Genomic DNA, 16,865 nt, shown 5'->3' with positions numbered 1-16,865 from the left:
AGAATTTAAAATGAGTTTAGCTTTTTGGAAAAAGTAAAAACCTAAAGACTGCATATTGTATAAAGTCCATGTGTACTGAAATTCTGGAAAACTACGGAGATGTGAAATAGACCAGAGGTTGCTAAAGGTTGAGATGTTAAAGGAGATGAAAAGGCCACACCAGATTATTTTTAACTTGTGTGTGTGGTGCTGGGGATGGAACCCAGGTTCTCATACAGGCAAGGCCAAGTGCTCTACAGCTAAATTACTTGGCCCTAAGGCAATTTTTAGAGTGAAGAATTTTCAGTGTAGTACTGTGATAGCAAACACCTTTCTAGGTGATCGCCCAAACCCACAGAACTGCACAAAACAGTGCACTTTAACTGTGAACAAATTCAAACACTAATTCTGGGGCAGACTCAAAAGAATACAGACTGCCAACAACTGAATTACATTTAACAGATATAACAAACTCTGTGGAAGCGCTTTCGGCTCCTCAAGTTGGAGGTGCAGTTAGTTCATCATTACAAGCACCAATCATCATTCAGAAGAGTTCTGCTCCTACCTCTAGTACTCGGAATACCTGAGCCAGTACCACCCTCCACCCAATGCCCATGAGCTATTTGCCAAGGGCAATGAAGACTATCTACAGTCCCCTCTCCAGGTAGGTCTGAAGCACACTGAGAGGAAAGAAGTTGGGGTACAGTTCCTCATTAGAAAGTGGCTTACTGGGGCTGGAGTGATAGTACAGCGGATAGGGCGTTTGCCTTGCATGCAGCCGACCCGGGTTCGATTCCCAGCATCCCATATGGTCTCCTGAGCACCGCCAGGAGTGATTCCTGAGTGCAGAGCCAGGAGTAACCCCTGAGCATCGCTGAGTGTGACCCAAAAAGCAAAAAAAATAAATAAATAAAAAAGAAAGTGGCTTATGTACTTCCCTTTTGGGGGGACAGGGTGGAGCACACCCCAGGATGTGCTAGAGGCTACTCTCAGTTGTGCTCAGGGGATCATGTGGTGCCAGGCATCCAACCTGGGGCTCCTGCAGGCAAAGCATGTGCTCGGGCCCTTTGCACCTATTCCTTGGCCCTGTGCTTTGACTTTTCTCTCATTTGTCAGCTACTGATGGACAATCTGGAATCTCAGACACATGAGGTGTTTGAAAAGGACTCCATCAAATACTCTCATTATTAGCAGGTATAGTATGAATCGCACATTGGATCTAGCATCAGGTGGGGTGACCTGGGGTTGGGATCACACCAGGTCTTTTCTGCCCATGCCCCCTTCCAGGCGATATATAAGTGTCTGTTAGACCAAGTGGTGAATGAAGAGAAAGACACCAATGTCCAGTGAGTGCTCTCCCCGCAACCCTAGGCTTAGAGTGCCACCTTCTCTGGATGCCTGGTCTGACTCGTCGCCATTCTGTCTTAAGGTGCTCACGGTGCTGGAGGTAGGTCGGGGCCCTCTGGTGAACGATTCCCTGTGGACAGTCAAGCAGGTTGACTGGCAGATAAAGCTCTATGCTGTGGAGAAGAACCCAAATGCGATGATGACATAAGTAGCAACCTCCTCACTGGAAAGTTTGTCCCCAGAGCCAGTTTCTCTTCCAAGTGTCTTCACTTGTATCATGTCTTCCTTAGGCTGGAGAACTGGCAGTTTGAGGAATAGGGAAGCCAAGTGACAGTAGTCTCCTCAGACATGCAGAAATGGGTGGCTCCAGAAAAAGCAGACATCATTGTCAGTGAGCTCCTGGGCTCATTCGCTGATAATGAACTGTCACCCGAATGCCTGGATAGAGCCCAGCACTTCCTAAAAGGTGCATCCAGTTAGAGGTGTACTGAGTAAGGGAGAAGTATTAACCATCAAATGCCCTACCTACTGTACTATCAGACTGGAGTGATAGCACAAAGGGTAGGGTGTTTGCCTTTACATGCGGCCGACCCAGGTTCGATTCCTCCATCCTTCTCGGAGAGCCTGGCAAGCTACCAAGAGTATCCCACCGTCACAGCAGAGCCTGGCAAGCTACCCATGGCAGTAACAACAATCTCATAATGAAGACGTTACTGGTGCCCACTCGAGCAAATCGATGAACAATGGGACAACAGTGCGACAGTGAAAGCACTAGTACAGGGGGGTAAGGAAGCTTGCCAGTACATCCCCAGTACTACATATGGTTCCCCAAGACCACCAGGAGTGATTCCTTAGTGCAGAGCCAGGAGTAAGCCCTGAGCATTGCCCAGTGTGGCCCAAAAGCCTAAATAAAGACCTAACAGGGGCAGAATGACAGTAGAGCGGGTAGGAAGTTTGCCTTGCATGTGGCCGACCTGGGTTCAATCCCCAACATCCCATATGGTCCCCCAAGCCAGGAGTAATTCCTGAGTGCAGAGCCAGAAGTAACCCCCTAGCATCGCTGACCATTGCTGGATGTGACCCAAAGTAAAAAAAAAAAAAGAGAGAGAAAGAAAAAAGAAAAAGAAAAAGGGCTAGAGCGATAGCACAGCAGGTAGGGCATTTGCCTTGCACGAGGCTGAGCCTGGTTTGATCCCATATGGTCCCCTGAGCACTTCCAGGAATAATTTTTGAGTGCAAAGCCAGGAGTAACCCCTGTGCATCACCAGGTGTGACCCAAAAAGCAAAACAAACAAACAAACAAACAAACAAAAAAGTAGCTTTGGGGAAATTTTTTTTTTTTTTTTTTTTTTTTTTGCTTTTTGGGTCACACCTGGCGATGCACAAGGGTCACTCCTGGCTCTGCACTCAGGAACTACCCCTGGCGGTGCTCAGGGGACCATATGGGATGCTGGGAATCGAACCCGGGTCGGCCGCGTGCAAGGCAAACGCCCTACCCGCTGTGCTATCACTCCAGCCCCCAAAAAAAATTTTTTTAAAGGTACAGAGGGGAGGCTGTTTATCTAACTGCACCCCATATGGTCCCTGGAGCCCCTCGAGTGTGATCCCTAAGCACAGAGCCCAGAGTAAGCCTTGAACATTGCTCAGTGTGGCCCAAAAACAAAAAACTAAACCAATCGAGCGCACGTGCGTGCACACAAACACACACACACACACACACACACACACACACACACACACACACACACACACACAGAGCCTTGGCTTGCTCTTCAAGCCTGTGTTCAAGGGAAAATACACAGCTCCTCTCTCTCCCCTCACATTTTTATAAATTTCAACAAAAACTTTCTTGCTTCCGCCACAAAAATATAGGAAGCAGAACAGTGGATCCCAAGGGCTAGAGTAAGGAGAAATGGGGAATTGTTTTGTTGCTTAATGAGAATAAAGTAAGTTTTACAAGAGATTTAAAGGGATGGGTAGCAGCAGGCTAAGGTGCTTGCCTTGCACATGGCCAACCTGGGTTTGATTCCTGGTACCACCCATGGTCTTCAAAGCACATTCAGGTTTGGTCCTGAGCAGAGTCAGAAGTAAGCCCTGAAAACAGCCAGGTGTGTCCCCAGTAAAAATAAGTGAATAAAAAATTGAGGCAGGAGAATGAACAATCCAGATTCAATCTTCAGCACCTCATATGGCCGATCAGGAGTGATCCCTGGGTCCTGCTGCATATGGCCCAAACACAGAAACAAAACAAAGAATAGTAATGATGGTTACATATTATGAACATATTTAATATGACTGTACTACACACAGGAAATGGTTAAGGTGGTAAAATTTTATGTTGTATGTTATTTCTCACCAACACAAAAGTGAGGACTGGAAAAACTGACTAAGCACATGAATTGTATGCAGGAGGCCCAAGTCTGATCCCTGGCACCACATGCATGGTCCCCTAAGCACTGACAGAAGCAATCTCCAACAAGAGGCCAGAAGTAAATCCTGAGCACCAATGAAAAAGTATATAAACATGTGCATAAGTATGTGGACAATGTCTGAAGGGATATGCATAAATTTTTTTTTAAATAAGTATCTATAGATGCTAACACTATAGTGATCCTTCCTTTGTTAGTTTTCTGGTTGTTAGGACTTTTTCAGTAAGCATGCATGGAGTCCAGGGATAGTTAATTCAGGGTAGAGAGTAGCCCCTGCTTTCCAGCCATCAGGCTACAAATACAACCCTCCCACTGCCCCACACACCTGTGGGATTCCAGCAGTACTGTGACCAATGATCCCCAGCACCCTGGACAAAGTGTGTAACAGCCTTGGGTTCACTCCTGGCACCATAAAAGAAAAGGAAAAAAAAAAAAGCATGTGAGTGTGTGGAGGGGAGATGACACAAGCAAGTCAACCTGCACAGGCAGGGCAAGTGTATCATCAGCCTGATGGTGCCTTCAGGCTTCCTGATACCCCCAAATTGCTGCTGGCTGGACCCTAACAATTCAGGACCAAGTTTCCAGAGAAATCAAATGGCAAAAACTTAGGCTTGTGGGAGCCATGCCCTCTGGCTCAGCTATACAAGCTCATTTATCAGTCTTGCTTCAGAGACCCATAAATAAATCTCAAAAGACATCAAAAGCCACAATTAATCTCAGACCTGCTCAAGGCTAAACAGACCAGGGTAAATTGAGGGAGGGCAGGTCAGCCTGGTGCCCACTCAAGCAGAGCCCCCAGCAGCCACTTGCTCCCACAATCCAAAATTGCCGCCATGCCCCAAGCTGGACAGACCTCTATGACATATAATCTGATGATTATTCGGATATGCGGGTTTTGTAAGTGAAATCTCCAAGCTTTCTTGGGGTCGGGATGACCTCCCCTCACCCCACACTGTACTTCCAGAAGCCCTAGCAGTTACACACCCCCAAAGCTTCCGCCCAGTTTAGAAAGCTACTCCCAATAAAAATACTGAACGCCCAGAACAAATATGATGACCTCTTAGTACTTGTATTGCAAACCATAATGCAAAAAAGGACAAAGAGAAAGAAGAAAAGTGCCTACCATAGAGGCAGGCTTGGGGGAGTGGGGGATTGGGGGATGATGGGAGGGAAATGGGGAACATTGGTGGTAGAAAAGGTACACTGGTAGAGGGATGGGTGTTGGATCATTGTATGACTAAAACCCAATCATGAACAGCTTTGTAACGATCTATCTAACGGATATTCAGTAAAAATATCACTGTAGCACTGTCCTCCCGTTGTTCATTGATTTGCTTGAGAGGGCACCAGTAACGTCTCCATTGTGAGACTTGTTACTGTTTTTGGCATATCAAATACGCCATGGGGAGCTTGCCAGGCTCTGCCATGAGGGTGGGATACTGTCAGTAGCTTGCCTGGCTCTCCAAGAGGGATGGAGGAATTGAACCTGGGTTGGCTGCGTGCAAGGCAAATGCCCTACCACTGTACTATTGCTCCAACCCGGTAAAAATATTTTTTTAAATAGCATGCCTTCTCTTTCCCAAACACATAAACCTATGTTCTCATGTTCTCATCATTTCTACTCATCATGCTTCAAATTCAATAAACAAAAGCCTACTGATTCTGTCACCAAAATATGAATAGTTACCTCTTTCCCCACCCCCACAGCCCAACTCCAATCTCTCAGGCTAAAGGAACAGAACCTTAAACAACTTATTCCCTTCTACCTCCATGCTCCACCTACCATGAGTTTCCTTATGAAGTAGATTCACTATCTCTTCCTTGTTTGAAATCCCAAACCTCACACACAGCATGACTTTCAAAGGCCACTACAATTTCTTCCCAGTCTCTACTTTTAGTTTAACTTCTCAACACTGTCCCCCTTGCTCTCCATGCCAGAGAACAGCTTGTCCTTTCTTGAAAACACATCATGCATTTTACTTTTGTTAATTTGCCCTGTTTTTTGATGTCGAAAGATGTTTGTTTTGGAACCACACCCAGTGATGCTCAGGGGTTCTGTGCTCAGGAATTATACCTAGCTGTGTTTGAGGGGACCATATGAAATGCCGGGGATCGAACCCTGGTTGGCTGTGTACAAGGCAAACACGCCACCCATGTATTATCGCTCTGGCCCCGTGCCCTACTACTCTTTTATTAGGAATAGTTTTTCTTCCATGTCTCATAAAATGTACACAGTGGTAAAGATGAGGAGAATGAAAAAAATTAATGGGAAAATAGGAGGTAGAAGAAAAAGCAGAATAGGTGGAGATGGAGATGCAAAAAAGTAATTTTGGAGGGCAGAAGATATAGTACAGCAGGTAGGGCATTTGCCTTACACGTAGCTGATCCAGGTTTGATCCCCAACCCCATACAATCCCAGAATTCACTAGGAGTGATCCCTGAGTACAGAGCCAAGAGTAAGCCCTGAGATCAACTGGTATGTCCCTCCAAAATAAAATTATTTTTGGTAGGGGCAGGAAAATCAGTGGCTACTTTATAAGGTTGTGATAAAGATAACAAATGAGAAAAGATCTCAAACTCTTGGAGGGGGCAGGGGGGTTTGGACCCACACCGGATAGTGCTGAGGGCTTATTCCTGGCTCTGTGCTCAGGGGTCACTCCTAATTTTGCTCAGGAAGTCATATTTGGGATTGAACCTGGGGTGAACCGCATGTAAAAAATACCTTAGTTTAGCCACTTTACTTTCTCTCCAGCCCCTCGCAGAATTCAATATATAAGAAAATCAAATCTAAGTTAAGTCAGTCTAGAGTGCTACTTCTCAACCTAGGGCCAAATAGCCCCTGGAGGGCCCCCAGGATATTCCAAGGGGGTCACAGGTTTAAAAAAATTACATACATGGCCACAATGGATAGGATGTTTGCTCTGCACGCAGCAGACCCGGGTTTGACCCCTGGCATCCTATATGGTCCCCTGAGCACCACCGGGAGTAATTCCTGAGTGCAGAGCCAGGAGTAACCTCTGAGACTATTGTGTATGACCCCAAAACAAAGCCCCCCAAAAAAACTCATAAATGAGGAGGCTACAGCACAAGACCAGGTCGCAGGACAACGGGAACCACAAGAAAAAAACATGGTTGAAAAGGAGCTACAAGCATATAAAAGGCTGAGAAGCACTGCTGTAAAGTATATACAGAGCACAGAGTAATACAGAGCAAGTAAAATACTCCTCTGTGAAGTGCAGGTGCTTCTATATCTGCCCAGTCACTAAAGATCCGGGCAGCAGCTCCTCCTCAGTATCTGTGCCACCCTCATCCTATGGGTTCTCATTCCGCCAGCCATCACTCCTTTCTTACACCACAGGGGAAGTTGGACTCTAAAGTTCTTCCATAGTTGAACAAAAAGTGACTATATAAGCATGACTTAACCAAGCTTAACACTGAAGCCAAAGGAAAATTAAATTCATTCACAGTGGAGGTGAACCAAGGGACCCACAAGAGTTAGTATTTGAGATTTCCTGGGGGCCAGAAAGATAGTACAACAGGTAGGGCATTTGCCTTGCACAAGATTGACCTGGATTTGATCCCCGGCATCTCACATGCCCCCTGAGCCTACCAGAATTGATTCCTAAGTGCAAAGTCAGGCCTTAGCCCTGAGCACCGCTGGGTCTGGCCCTCAAGCAAACAAACAAAAAAGAGATTTCTGGGCCCAGAGTTAATAGTACAGCAGGTAGGAAGTTTGCCTTGTACCAGGACAACCTAAGTTGGATCCCATAGGGGGACCATACAGCACCTGACAGAGCCCCCTGAGCACCACCAGGAATGATCCCTGAGGTCAGAGTTGGGAGTAAGCCCTGAGCACCCCCAGGTGTGGCTGAAAATAAAGAAAAAACTTTTTTTTTATTTCCTTCTTAGCCTGATAATGAATCCTTTTCAAGGACAGCCTGTCAAATGGAGCAGTCTCCAGACCGCCCCTCCCCCTCTCTCCTGGCAGCAGGTCTCAGTGATGCCCTAGGAAGCCTCTGTGCTCCATTATTCCAACTCTCCTTTCATATCCCCGCCTCTCCCCCCTCCCCCATCACGCACCCCGGATCTCCCCTGAGCACTATTGGACAGACAATCCTTCAGCCAAAAAATACTGCTCCCAAATTAAGCTTCAGAGCAAACAAAAAGAATGCATAACACCACATCTATTAGATGACACACTGCCAAAAGTCAGACTGCCAAAAGTCATTTGCTTCTCCTATAAGTTTAGACAAACACAAAAGTATGACTACTGCTTCCTCACAGGACTTGAAGAACTAAGGCTAGAGATACTTCCTCTCTATAAACCCAAATAGAACACTTTGTGTATTTTCTCTTGGCATATAGTTGGTGGTTTGTATTTCCAGGCAGTCATTGTACATCTTTTGGCAAGTGCCTTCAAGTTTCTCAGTACAATGTTTCATCCAGTCACTGAAGGCAATGCATTGTACCTTGAATTTACAAGCCAAGAAATAGACTGAAAAGAAGACTGTCAGTATCATTTTCCTGAAATGTATCAGACACCACACAAGAGTTAGAAGACCCAGATCCAATTCCCAGGTGTGTAGTGTATTGCAGTGTGATCTCTAGTCTGTTTTTTAATCTTTCTGTATCTCAGTTTTTCCATCCTGGAAAGCAGAGATTGTATTACCTGTCCCTCACTGTATTTAGACTGTTATGCTAACTACATTTATGTATCACTGTGACATGGTGATCAAATAAGCTACAAAATTAAGGATAAATGTCACTCACTTTTGTCAGAACCATGCAAAGATCCATAATAGAGATTCTGAATGGCCCTGGTAAAACTGAAGTCCTCCTGCATGCAATGCATGTGCTCTAGCCATTTGAGCTATATATCTCCCCAGCCCCTGACAAGTTATTGTTGTTACTGTTGTTGTTATGGGGGGCTGGGATGGGAGAGGGGGGAGTTTGTGAACCATACTCAGTGGTACTTGGAAGTGCTGGGGATCTCAGGTGCTGGGGATCAAACCAACGTTGTCTGCATACAAGGTAAGTTCCCTCACCCCTGTACTATCTCTGCACTGCCCTAGATTTTTCTTTAATCCCCCTCAGTAATGCATCACAAGGTCACCACTCAACCCTATACTTCACAGACAGCACAATGACTTGACATATAAATCCTAAAATACATTTTCTTTTACTATTTTTTTTTCTTTCAGTTTTGGGGCCACACCCAGCAGTGTTCAGGCTTAGGCTCTGAGCTCAGGGATGACTCCTGGCTATGCTCAGGGGATCGTATGCAATCCAGGGATCAAACCCGGGTTGGCTCTGTGAAAGGCAAAAAGTCCTACCAGCTATACTATCTCTCAAGTCTCTAAAATACATTTTATATACATTTTTTATATTTAAAGCTGGCACACTTCTGTGAAAAAGTGTAGCATGCAAGAAACACTTTTTGTGATGGGGTCACACTTAGCGGTGGTCAGGGCTTACTCCTGGCTCTGCACTAAGCAATTACTCCTGGAAGTGCTCAGGGAACCATATGGAGTGCTGGGAATTGTACACGGGTCACCTCTGAACAGGGCAATGCCTTACCCACTGTACTCTTCTCCAACCACAAGAAACACTTTAATAACCTCACAGCTCCTACTTCATTTAAGAGAGATGTCTTTGGGTAATGGAAAGGGCACTGGATCTGGGAAGTTAAGAAAATTAGGTTCAATTACAGGTCTACTACATACTATAAAATGTTGAACCTGTTTCCTAACTGTGAAATGATCAGATCAGAAAGAAGGGAAAAAGGGAAAGGGATATGAATTAATAAGCAGTGAAATAATTTTGTTTTATTTATTTATTTATTTATTTTTAATAATTTTGGTTTTTTGTCACACTCAGTGATACTCAGTCCAGGTCAGCTGCATGCAAGATAAGCACTCTAGCCACTGTGCCCCTTCAAAAAAATTTGTAAGTTATTTTTTGCTCAAGCAAGTGCTACCAGGAGGACGGGGTTGGTGTCAGTGTTCATACTGCCTGCAAGCTCCACAGCCATTGGCCAGATCAGAAGTGACACAAGCAGTACAAAAAAGCCTATTGGGGCTGGAGCGATAGCACAGTGGGTAGGGCGTTTGCCTTGCACGCGGCCGACCCGGGTTCGATTCCCAGCATCCCATATGGTCCCCTGAGCACCGCCAGGGATAATTCCTGAGTGCAGAGCCAGGAGTAACCCCTGTGCAGAGCCAGGTGTGACCCAAAAAGCAAAAAAAAAAAAAAAAAAAAAAAGGCTATTAAGCTGAGGGGGATGAGCGGGGAGGGGCGGCTGGAGAGACAGTTGGGGGGGGGGGTAAGGCGCTTGCCTAGCACGTGGCTGACCCAGGTTCAATAACCCAACATTCTATATGGTCCCCTAAACAACACCAGAAATAACTTCTGAGAACACAGCCAGAGTAACCCGAGCATTGCTGGGTATGGTCCAAATAAAAGAAGAGAGAGGGAGAGGAACAGGAGGAGTTGAAAGGGGGTAGTGGGGGAGGAAGGTAGAAAGTCAAGCAAGTAAGAAAGCACACTTGAGCCTGGCTCTGAAGGCCAGTCCTTTTCCTTTGCGGTTCCTATGCAAAGGTAATTGTGCTAGAGAAAGTTGGAGCTGAGGACAAAAGGCCAAATTCTGTTATTAGGGAGTGTGTCTAAGTTCAGCTTATCAAGAAAAAAAAAAAGTCACAACTTATTTTTTTTGGCATTTGGGCATACTTGGCATAACTGCTGCATTCAGAGATGTTCGTTCCATTGCCAAGGTGTCGAAAATCAGATGGACTGGACACGTAATGCGATTTAGAGACGACCGCTGGTCTAGAGCCATTACCGACTGGATTCCAAAGGACATCAAAAGAACACCTGGTCGCCCACCTACGAGATGGTCGGACTTCTTTGTTAAGACCCTGAACGAACTGTTTGGTGCGGTTTGGTGTTCTTTGGTGCTCCATTGATGGAACACAATGTAGGGAGCAGACGCCTTTGGGCTACACTAGTACTCGGCAGGGAATAATGGAGATGCTACTGGCGCCTGCTTGAGCAAATAATGGGATGACAAGTGATTATAAGTGGGCACACCTGGTGTTGCTCAGGGATCACTTCTGGCAGGAGCAGAGGACAGTGTGTGGTGCAGGAGATGAAACCTGGGTCAGTCGAATGTAGGCAAGTGCCCTACCCTCTGGCCCCAAAGTCACAACTTTCATACCCAATAATGGTTGCTTGAATTTTATTTAAGAAAATGAGAAAGTTTTGGTAGCTGGACTTGGTTGCAAAGGTCATGCTATTGGCGACATTCCCAGAATACACTTTAAGGCTGTCAAAGCAGCCAACATCTTTCTTTTGGCCATATACAAAGGCAAGAAGGAAACACTAAGATCATAATTTTTGATGATGAAAGCACAGAAATAAGCTTCCATGCATTCAGAAAAAAATGTCTTAAAAATTATATCTACTTTCTGAGGTTACTCTGAGACTAAGGAAGCATATATAAGGATTTTATAAACAGTACTATATTAATATAGTTGTAGTTATGGCAGTGTTCTGCCTGTGAACTTATTCAAAATTTAAAATACTCTTTAAAGAAGCTTGTGATCCAACATTAAGAGTATCATTGGGGAGGCTGCAGCGATAGCACAGCGGGTAGGGCGTTTGCCTTGCACTCGGCCAACCCGGGTTTGATTCCCAGCATCCCATATGGTCCCCTGAGCACCGCCAGGAGTAATTCCTGAGTGCAGAGCCAGGAGTAACCCCTGTGCATCTCCAGGTGACCCAAAAAGCAAAAAAAAAGTATCATTGGGGAGAGGGAGATGGATAGAGTACAGCAGATAGGGCACTTGCCTGGAATAGAGAGGGAACTCAGGTTTGAATCTCTGGCACTACAAACGCCACTCATCCTCCGAACATCACCCACCCCCAACCATCCCCAGCACAGCCAAGAATGATCTCTGAGCACAGAAGCAGGAGTCTGACCTGGGCAGGTGCCACCAGGTGTTGGAAAAAAAAAACAGCAAAAAAAAAAAAATATTATCATTTGGAGGGGAGGCAGAGAGATAATTCAAGGGTAAGGATTTTGTTTTGCAAGCAGTTCAACCTGGGTCTGATCTCTAGTACTATATATGGTCCCCCAAAGAAAAGCCAAGAAGTACCCCTATGCACAGAGCCAGTAGAAGCCCATGAGCACCTCTGGAAGTGACCCATAACACCTGTTCCACCAAAAAAAAAAAAAAGTATGAGCATATGTGGGAGCTGGAGAAAGTACAAAGGGCAGGGTGCTTGCCTTGGACACAGTCGACCCAGGTTCAATCTCCAGCACCCCACATAGTTCTCCCAAGCACTGCCAAAAGTGATCTCTGAGATCAAGGAATAAGCCCTGAATGCTGCAGCCACAAGAAGCAAAACGAACAAAAATACCCAAAAAATATTTTGGGGAGCTGGAGAGATACTTCAAGGGACTGAGCACATGTTTTGCATGCAGGAGGCCTAGGTTTGATTCCTGGTCCTGCATATAGTCCCCAGGAAAGTCAAGTACACAGCTATGAAGAAATATTTCTGAGAAATAAATAATACCTAAATACAACCCTTATTGCCAGAATCCACTAACTTACTAAAAACTAAATGGGTCAGAGAGATAGTATAGGAGACAGGGTACCTGTCTTACATGCAGAAAATGCCAGTTCAATCCCCAGCACTGCATATAGTCTCACAAGTACTACTTGCATTTACCTGAGCACACAGCCAAAAGTGGCCTCTGAGGGGCTGGAGCGATAGCACAGCGGATAGGGCGTTTGCCTTGCACGCGGCCGACCCGGGTTTGATTCCCAGCATCCCATATGGTCCCCTGAGCACCGCCAGAGGTGGTTCCTGAGTGCAGAGCCAGGAGTAACCCCTGTGCATCGCCAGGTGTGACCCCCAAAAAAAAAAAAAAGTGGCCTGAGTACCACCGCTGCTTGTGGCACAAATCCCCCTCACAGAACATAATAATAATAAAATTAACATAATTTATCAGAACAATTTTCTGGGGCCGGAGAGACAGTTCTAGTAAGACACTTGCCTTCCATGCAGCTGACTCGGATTAGATCCCCAGCACCCTATATGGTCCTCCCCAAGCCCTGCCAGGAGGGATCCTGAAGCACAGTTCAAGAAAGTAAGCCCTGGGGCTGGAGCGACAGCACAGCGAATAGGGTGTTTGCCTTGCACGCGGCTGATCCAGGTTGATTCCCAGCATCCCATATCCCAAAGCCAAGAGTAATCCCTGTGCATCGCCAGGTGTGACCCAAAAGCAAAAAAAAAGAAAGAAAGCCCTATGCACAGTAGGATATGGCCTAAAAATAAAATAAACACTGCTTTTCTGTCTAGAACTATGTATGGTAAAGGGAAAAAGCAGACAATAGAGAGCAATGGTTGTCATTTTTAATAGGAGGGTCAGAGGGGGGTCTTAAAAGGTGAAACCTAGGGACAGACTGATAGAACAGGTAGAGTTTTAGTTTTGAACGTGGCCAACTGGAGTTGGATCCCCGTTAATCCATATGGGCCCTGAGCCCACCAGCAGGGATTCCTCAGCAGAGCCAGGGATAAGCCATGAGCAGAGCCAGGTGTGGGTCCCCTCAAAAATAGATGAAATCTGAGTTTATTTGTTTTGTTTTTTTGTTTTTGCTTTTTGGGTCACACCTGGCAATGCACAGGGGTGACTCCTGGCTCTGCACTCAGGAATCACCCCTGGCAGTACTCAGAGGACCATATGGGATGCTGGGATCGAACCCGGACCGGCCGCGTGCAAGGCAAACACCCTCCCTGCTGTGCTATTGCTCCAGGCCCTGAAATCTGAGTTTAAAACCTGAAGGAAGAGAGAAAGGGAGCCACATGGTTCTCAGGAAAGGTTCTTCCAGGTAGAGAGGGTGGGGTGCCTCTTGCTGCATTCGCCACACACACTCTACTGGACTATCCCAGTAATGTGCTACTGCCATTCCCAGAGTCCCAATTCCCAGGCATATAACCCAGAATTCCCAGTCACAGGGATTTTCCCCAGTCACACTGATATTCTCAGTCTTTTCCCAGTGACCAACTCACTAAAAGTCTCTGCTCTCAAAATGTTACATTTTTCTCTTCCCTTCTACTCCTACCAACCAACCACCCATACCCACCCAGAATTATAAACATCAAAGCACAGTATGGCTAGAGTGGACCCAAGGTATCACCGGTGTCACTCCGTATCACTCAAGTCTCAGAAGTCTCAAGCCTGTCTTATTACTATACCATATTCAGATTTTTTTGGTATGCCTTCCCACTCCACCCCAAATTCAATTCATGAATGCACCAAATGAATGCCCTTAGCCCTCCCCTGCTCGGAGATTCATTCCCTACTGAACTTTCACTGTCCTCCTCACGCACCATATCCACCACACCTTTTAAATTTTCACGTTCTTTCCATATAATATCTTCTATCAAAACTTCACATCTTTCGGGGGCCGGAGCGATAGCACAACGGGTAGGGCGTTTGCCTTGCACACGGCCGACCCGGGTTCGATCCCCAGCATCCCATATGGTCCCCCAAGCACCGCCAGGAGTAATTCCTGAGTGCAAAGCCAGGAGTAACCCCTGAGCATCGCTGGGTGTGACCCAAAAAGCAAAAAAAAAAAAAAAAAAAAAACTTCACATCTTTCAAGGCTTTATTCAGAAATCCTTCCATAACTATACCAGCTATTATGTTCTCCCTTCTCACAAAACCTATCACTCACTATTTTTCTCTCCCCAACCTGTCCACCTTACAAGCAGTATCTCAGCTCAAACACTTATTAACTCTGCTTGGTTCATGTGTAGCTGCTGACACTACTGGAGTCTGGGATTATACAAGGCTTTGTTCCTCCAAAAGGGCCTTGCAAAAAAATAGCACCTACCATGCCCGTGGCCCTTACTCTTTATGTGTCGTGCTATAGAAGTGCTTTCCATCTTTCATCTCTTTTAATTACTCAGTAAACCTGTATTAGATAATATTCTTACAATTTTACAGAAGAAACAAAGGGGCAAAAAGATTACTTGATAGCAGAACCTCTCAGAAAAGACAAGAGAAATGAGATTTTAACCCAAGTTTGTGTGTTGTGGGGCTGGAGAGATAGTATAGTGGTAAGGCACTTGCCCTGCATGTGACTTACCAAGTTGGATCCCCCTTGCTACAAAGGGTGTCCCCTATCCCTGTTCTGTCCAGTCCCCCGAGCACTGCCGTGCGTGAACCCTGAGGGCAGAGGCAAAAGTAAGTCCTGAGCATGGCCAGGTGTGGCCAAAAACAAAAAGCAAGTAAACAAAACAAGGTTTGTGTGTTTGATTGATGGTGGTGTGATGGACAGAGAAATGTAAATCTTGGCGGGGGTTTATGGGCGCAGTGGAGGGTCTGCCCCCCCTGCAGAGTATCCATCAGGTGCGAGGTTCAGAAGCAGGCATTAAGCATCTCACTGGCTCCGTGAAAACTAGACTCTCTTTAACAAAGAGCCTTGACATTCTTCCATCAGATTCATCCCGAATGTCACCACTCGGAATCCCCGCACAAAAGCTCAGCGCCCCATGGAGCACACGGCCCCAACGCACCACTTAAAATATTTAGGTCCGATTCTCTCCAACTCGCAGACTGAAAATCGGCCAGATGGGAAAAACCTCCGCGTCCGCAAGCCACCTGTGCCCTCCGTCAGGCACACCAGCCACCCTGCTCTTCCCTGTAACTCTTAGGAGCTCTCTGGCTCCTCGAGCAGCCCCTGCCAGGGAGGTGGCTTTTCTTCCCTGCAAAAAACCCAAATGAATGACCGAGTGAAGGTCACGTGGTCATGGCAAATCTGGCTCCGTTCTCGCTGCAGCCACTCAGCAGCTGTAACTGACTTTCTCTGGTTCCGCTGAGCCACTCCACCTGGGGGGCTGGGGGGATCACACTAGGGACACTCAGGGGCCACTCCTGGCTCTGCACTCGGGAATTACTCCCGGCGGGGCTGGGGGTGCGGGGTGAGGGGAGACCTGATGAGGGGCCTCGCCCCGTGCGAGGCAAGCACCCGACCCACCGGACTATCTCTCCGGCCCCAGCCACGCGAAAAGAGCAGCACTGGGATCATTTTCCCTCCCAAGACACTGACGGGACGCCTTATCTAACCGCTTTACGGGGTCACTTACCACCCTCCTCGCTCTCTCGCTCGGTGACACGGAGAAACCGCCCCGCTACGCGAATCCCTCACGGCTGAATGAAGGCAACCGCGGCGCCCACAGAGCTCCCCGCACCGGCGTCCGCCTCAAAGGCGGGGCCGAGAGGGGGCACCCGGGCGGACTGAGGGCTCCGAGCGGGCTCGGGTCGCCTTCGCCCGGCCTCCGGCCCTCGAGTCTCGAGCTTTGCCACGCGAAGGGGTCTCCCCGCGGCCAAAGGTCGGCGCGCGGCCTCCGCGTCTCCCAGGCCGGGGTCAGTCGCACAGGCTTACCTGCATGGAGTCAGCGCTGACGATCTCGCCGCCGAGCCGCTGGCCCAGCTGCAACGCCAGAGTGGATTTGCCGGTGCCCGTGGCCCCAAGAACCACGACCAAGGGCAGCGTCGGCGGCAGGCCCCGGAGCCCGGAGCCCACGGTAACCGCTCGAGCTGCCGCTACCGCCGCCATCTTGAAGCCTTTTGCGCCTGCGCTGAAGCAGCTGTCCCCATAGCAACCGCCGGTGCGCCTGCGCAGAACCTGGGCTCAAAGAGGAGCACTGGAAAGCCTGAGGCAGCGGCGGAAGCCGGAGCTGCGAGCTGGAGAGGCGCCCGGCGCGTCTTGCTGGAGTCGGAACCGCCACTATCTCCCCTCCTAAATCCCCACTGAACTAGATCCAGGCCTATTATTCTTTCCTTTATGCCCCCCCTCGTTCTTTTTTTCAGCACATTCATTTTCAATATGTTTTGATTAACCGCTTGTCTTTTGTCTGATTTTCACAATGGGCTATTCTGTTGAGGCAAGAAACAGATTCTGCCCCCAGATTAGAGCTGTAACCCCCATGCTTCCCTGGTACCTCCTAAGAAATAGACACTAATAATCGTTAGAGAAGAGAGTGGAATAGTTTACTCTTCTAATGCTGGGGCCCGTAATTTCAATAGTGTTTTCTAGA

General features: G+C 47.3%; 1 protein-coding gene across 2 annotated transcripts in view; it reads right to left on the bottom strand.

Moving 5' to 3' along the window:
• Window positions 1-16,409, bottom strand: part of TRIT1 (tRNA isopentenyltransferase 1) — a 49,626-nt gene extending 33,217 nt beyond the window's left edge. For both annotated transcript variants that reach the window (XM_004614222.2, XM_055139712.1), the window contains exon 1: window positions 16,211-16,409. In XM_004614222.2, the coding sequence (XP_004614279.2) occupies window positions 16,211-16,384 (174 nt within the window). In that variant the 5' untranslated portion in view covers window positions 16,385-16,409. The remainder of the gene's footprint in view (window positions 1-16,210) is intronic.
• Window positions 16,410-16,865: the final 456 nt, after the last annotated feature.

This window comes from Sorex araneus, chromosome 5, assembly GCF_027595985.1.
Source record: "Sorex araneus isolate mSorAra2 chromosome 5, mSorAra2.pri, whole genome shotgun sequence".
Classification (NCBI taxonomy): Eukaryota; Metazoa; Chordata; class Mammalia; order Eulipotyphla; family Soricidae; genus Sorex; species Sorex araneus.
The sequence above is the reverse complement of the archived record's forward strand: the minus strand, read 5'-3'. Positions and strand labels throughout refer to the sequence as shown.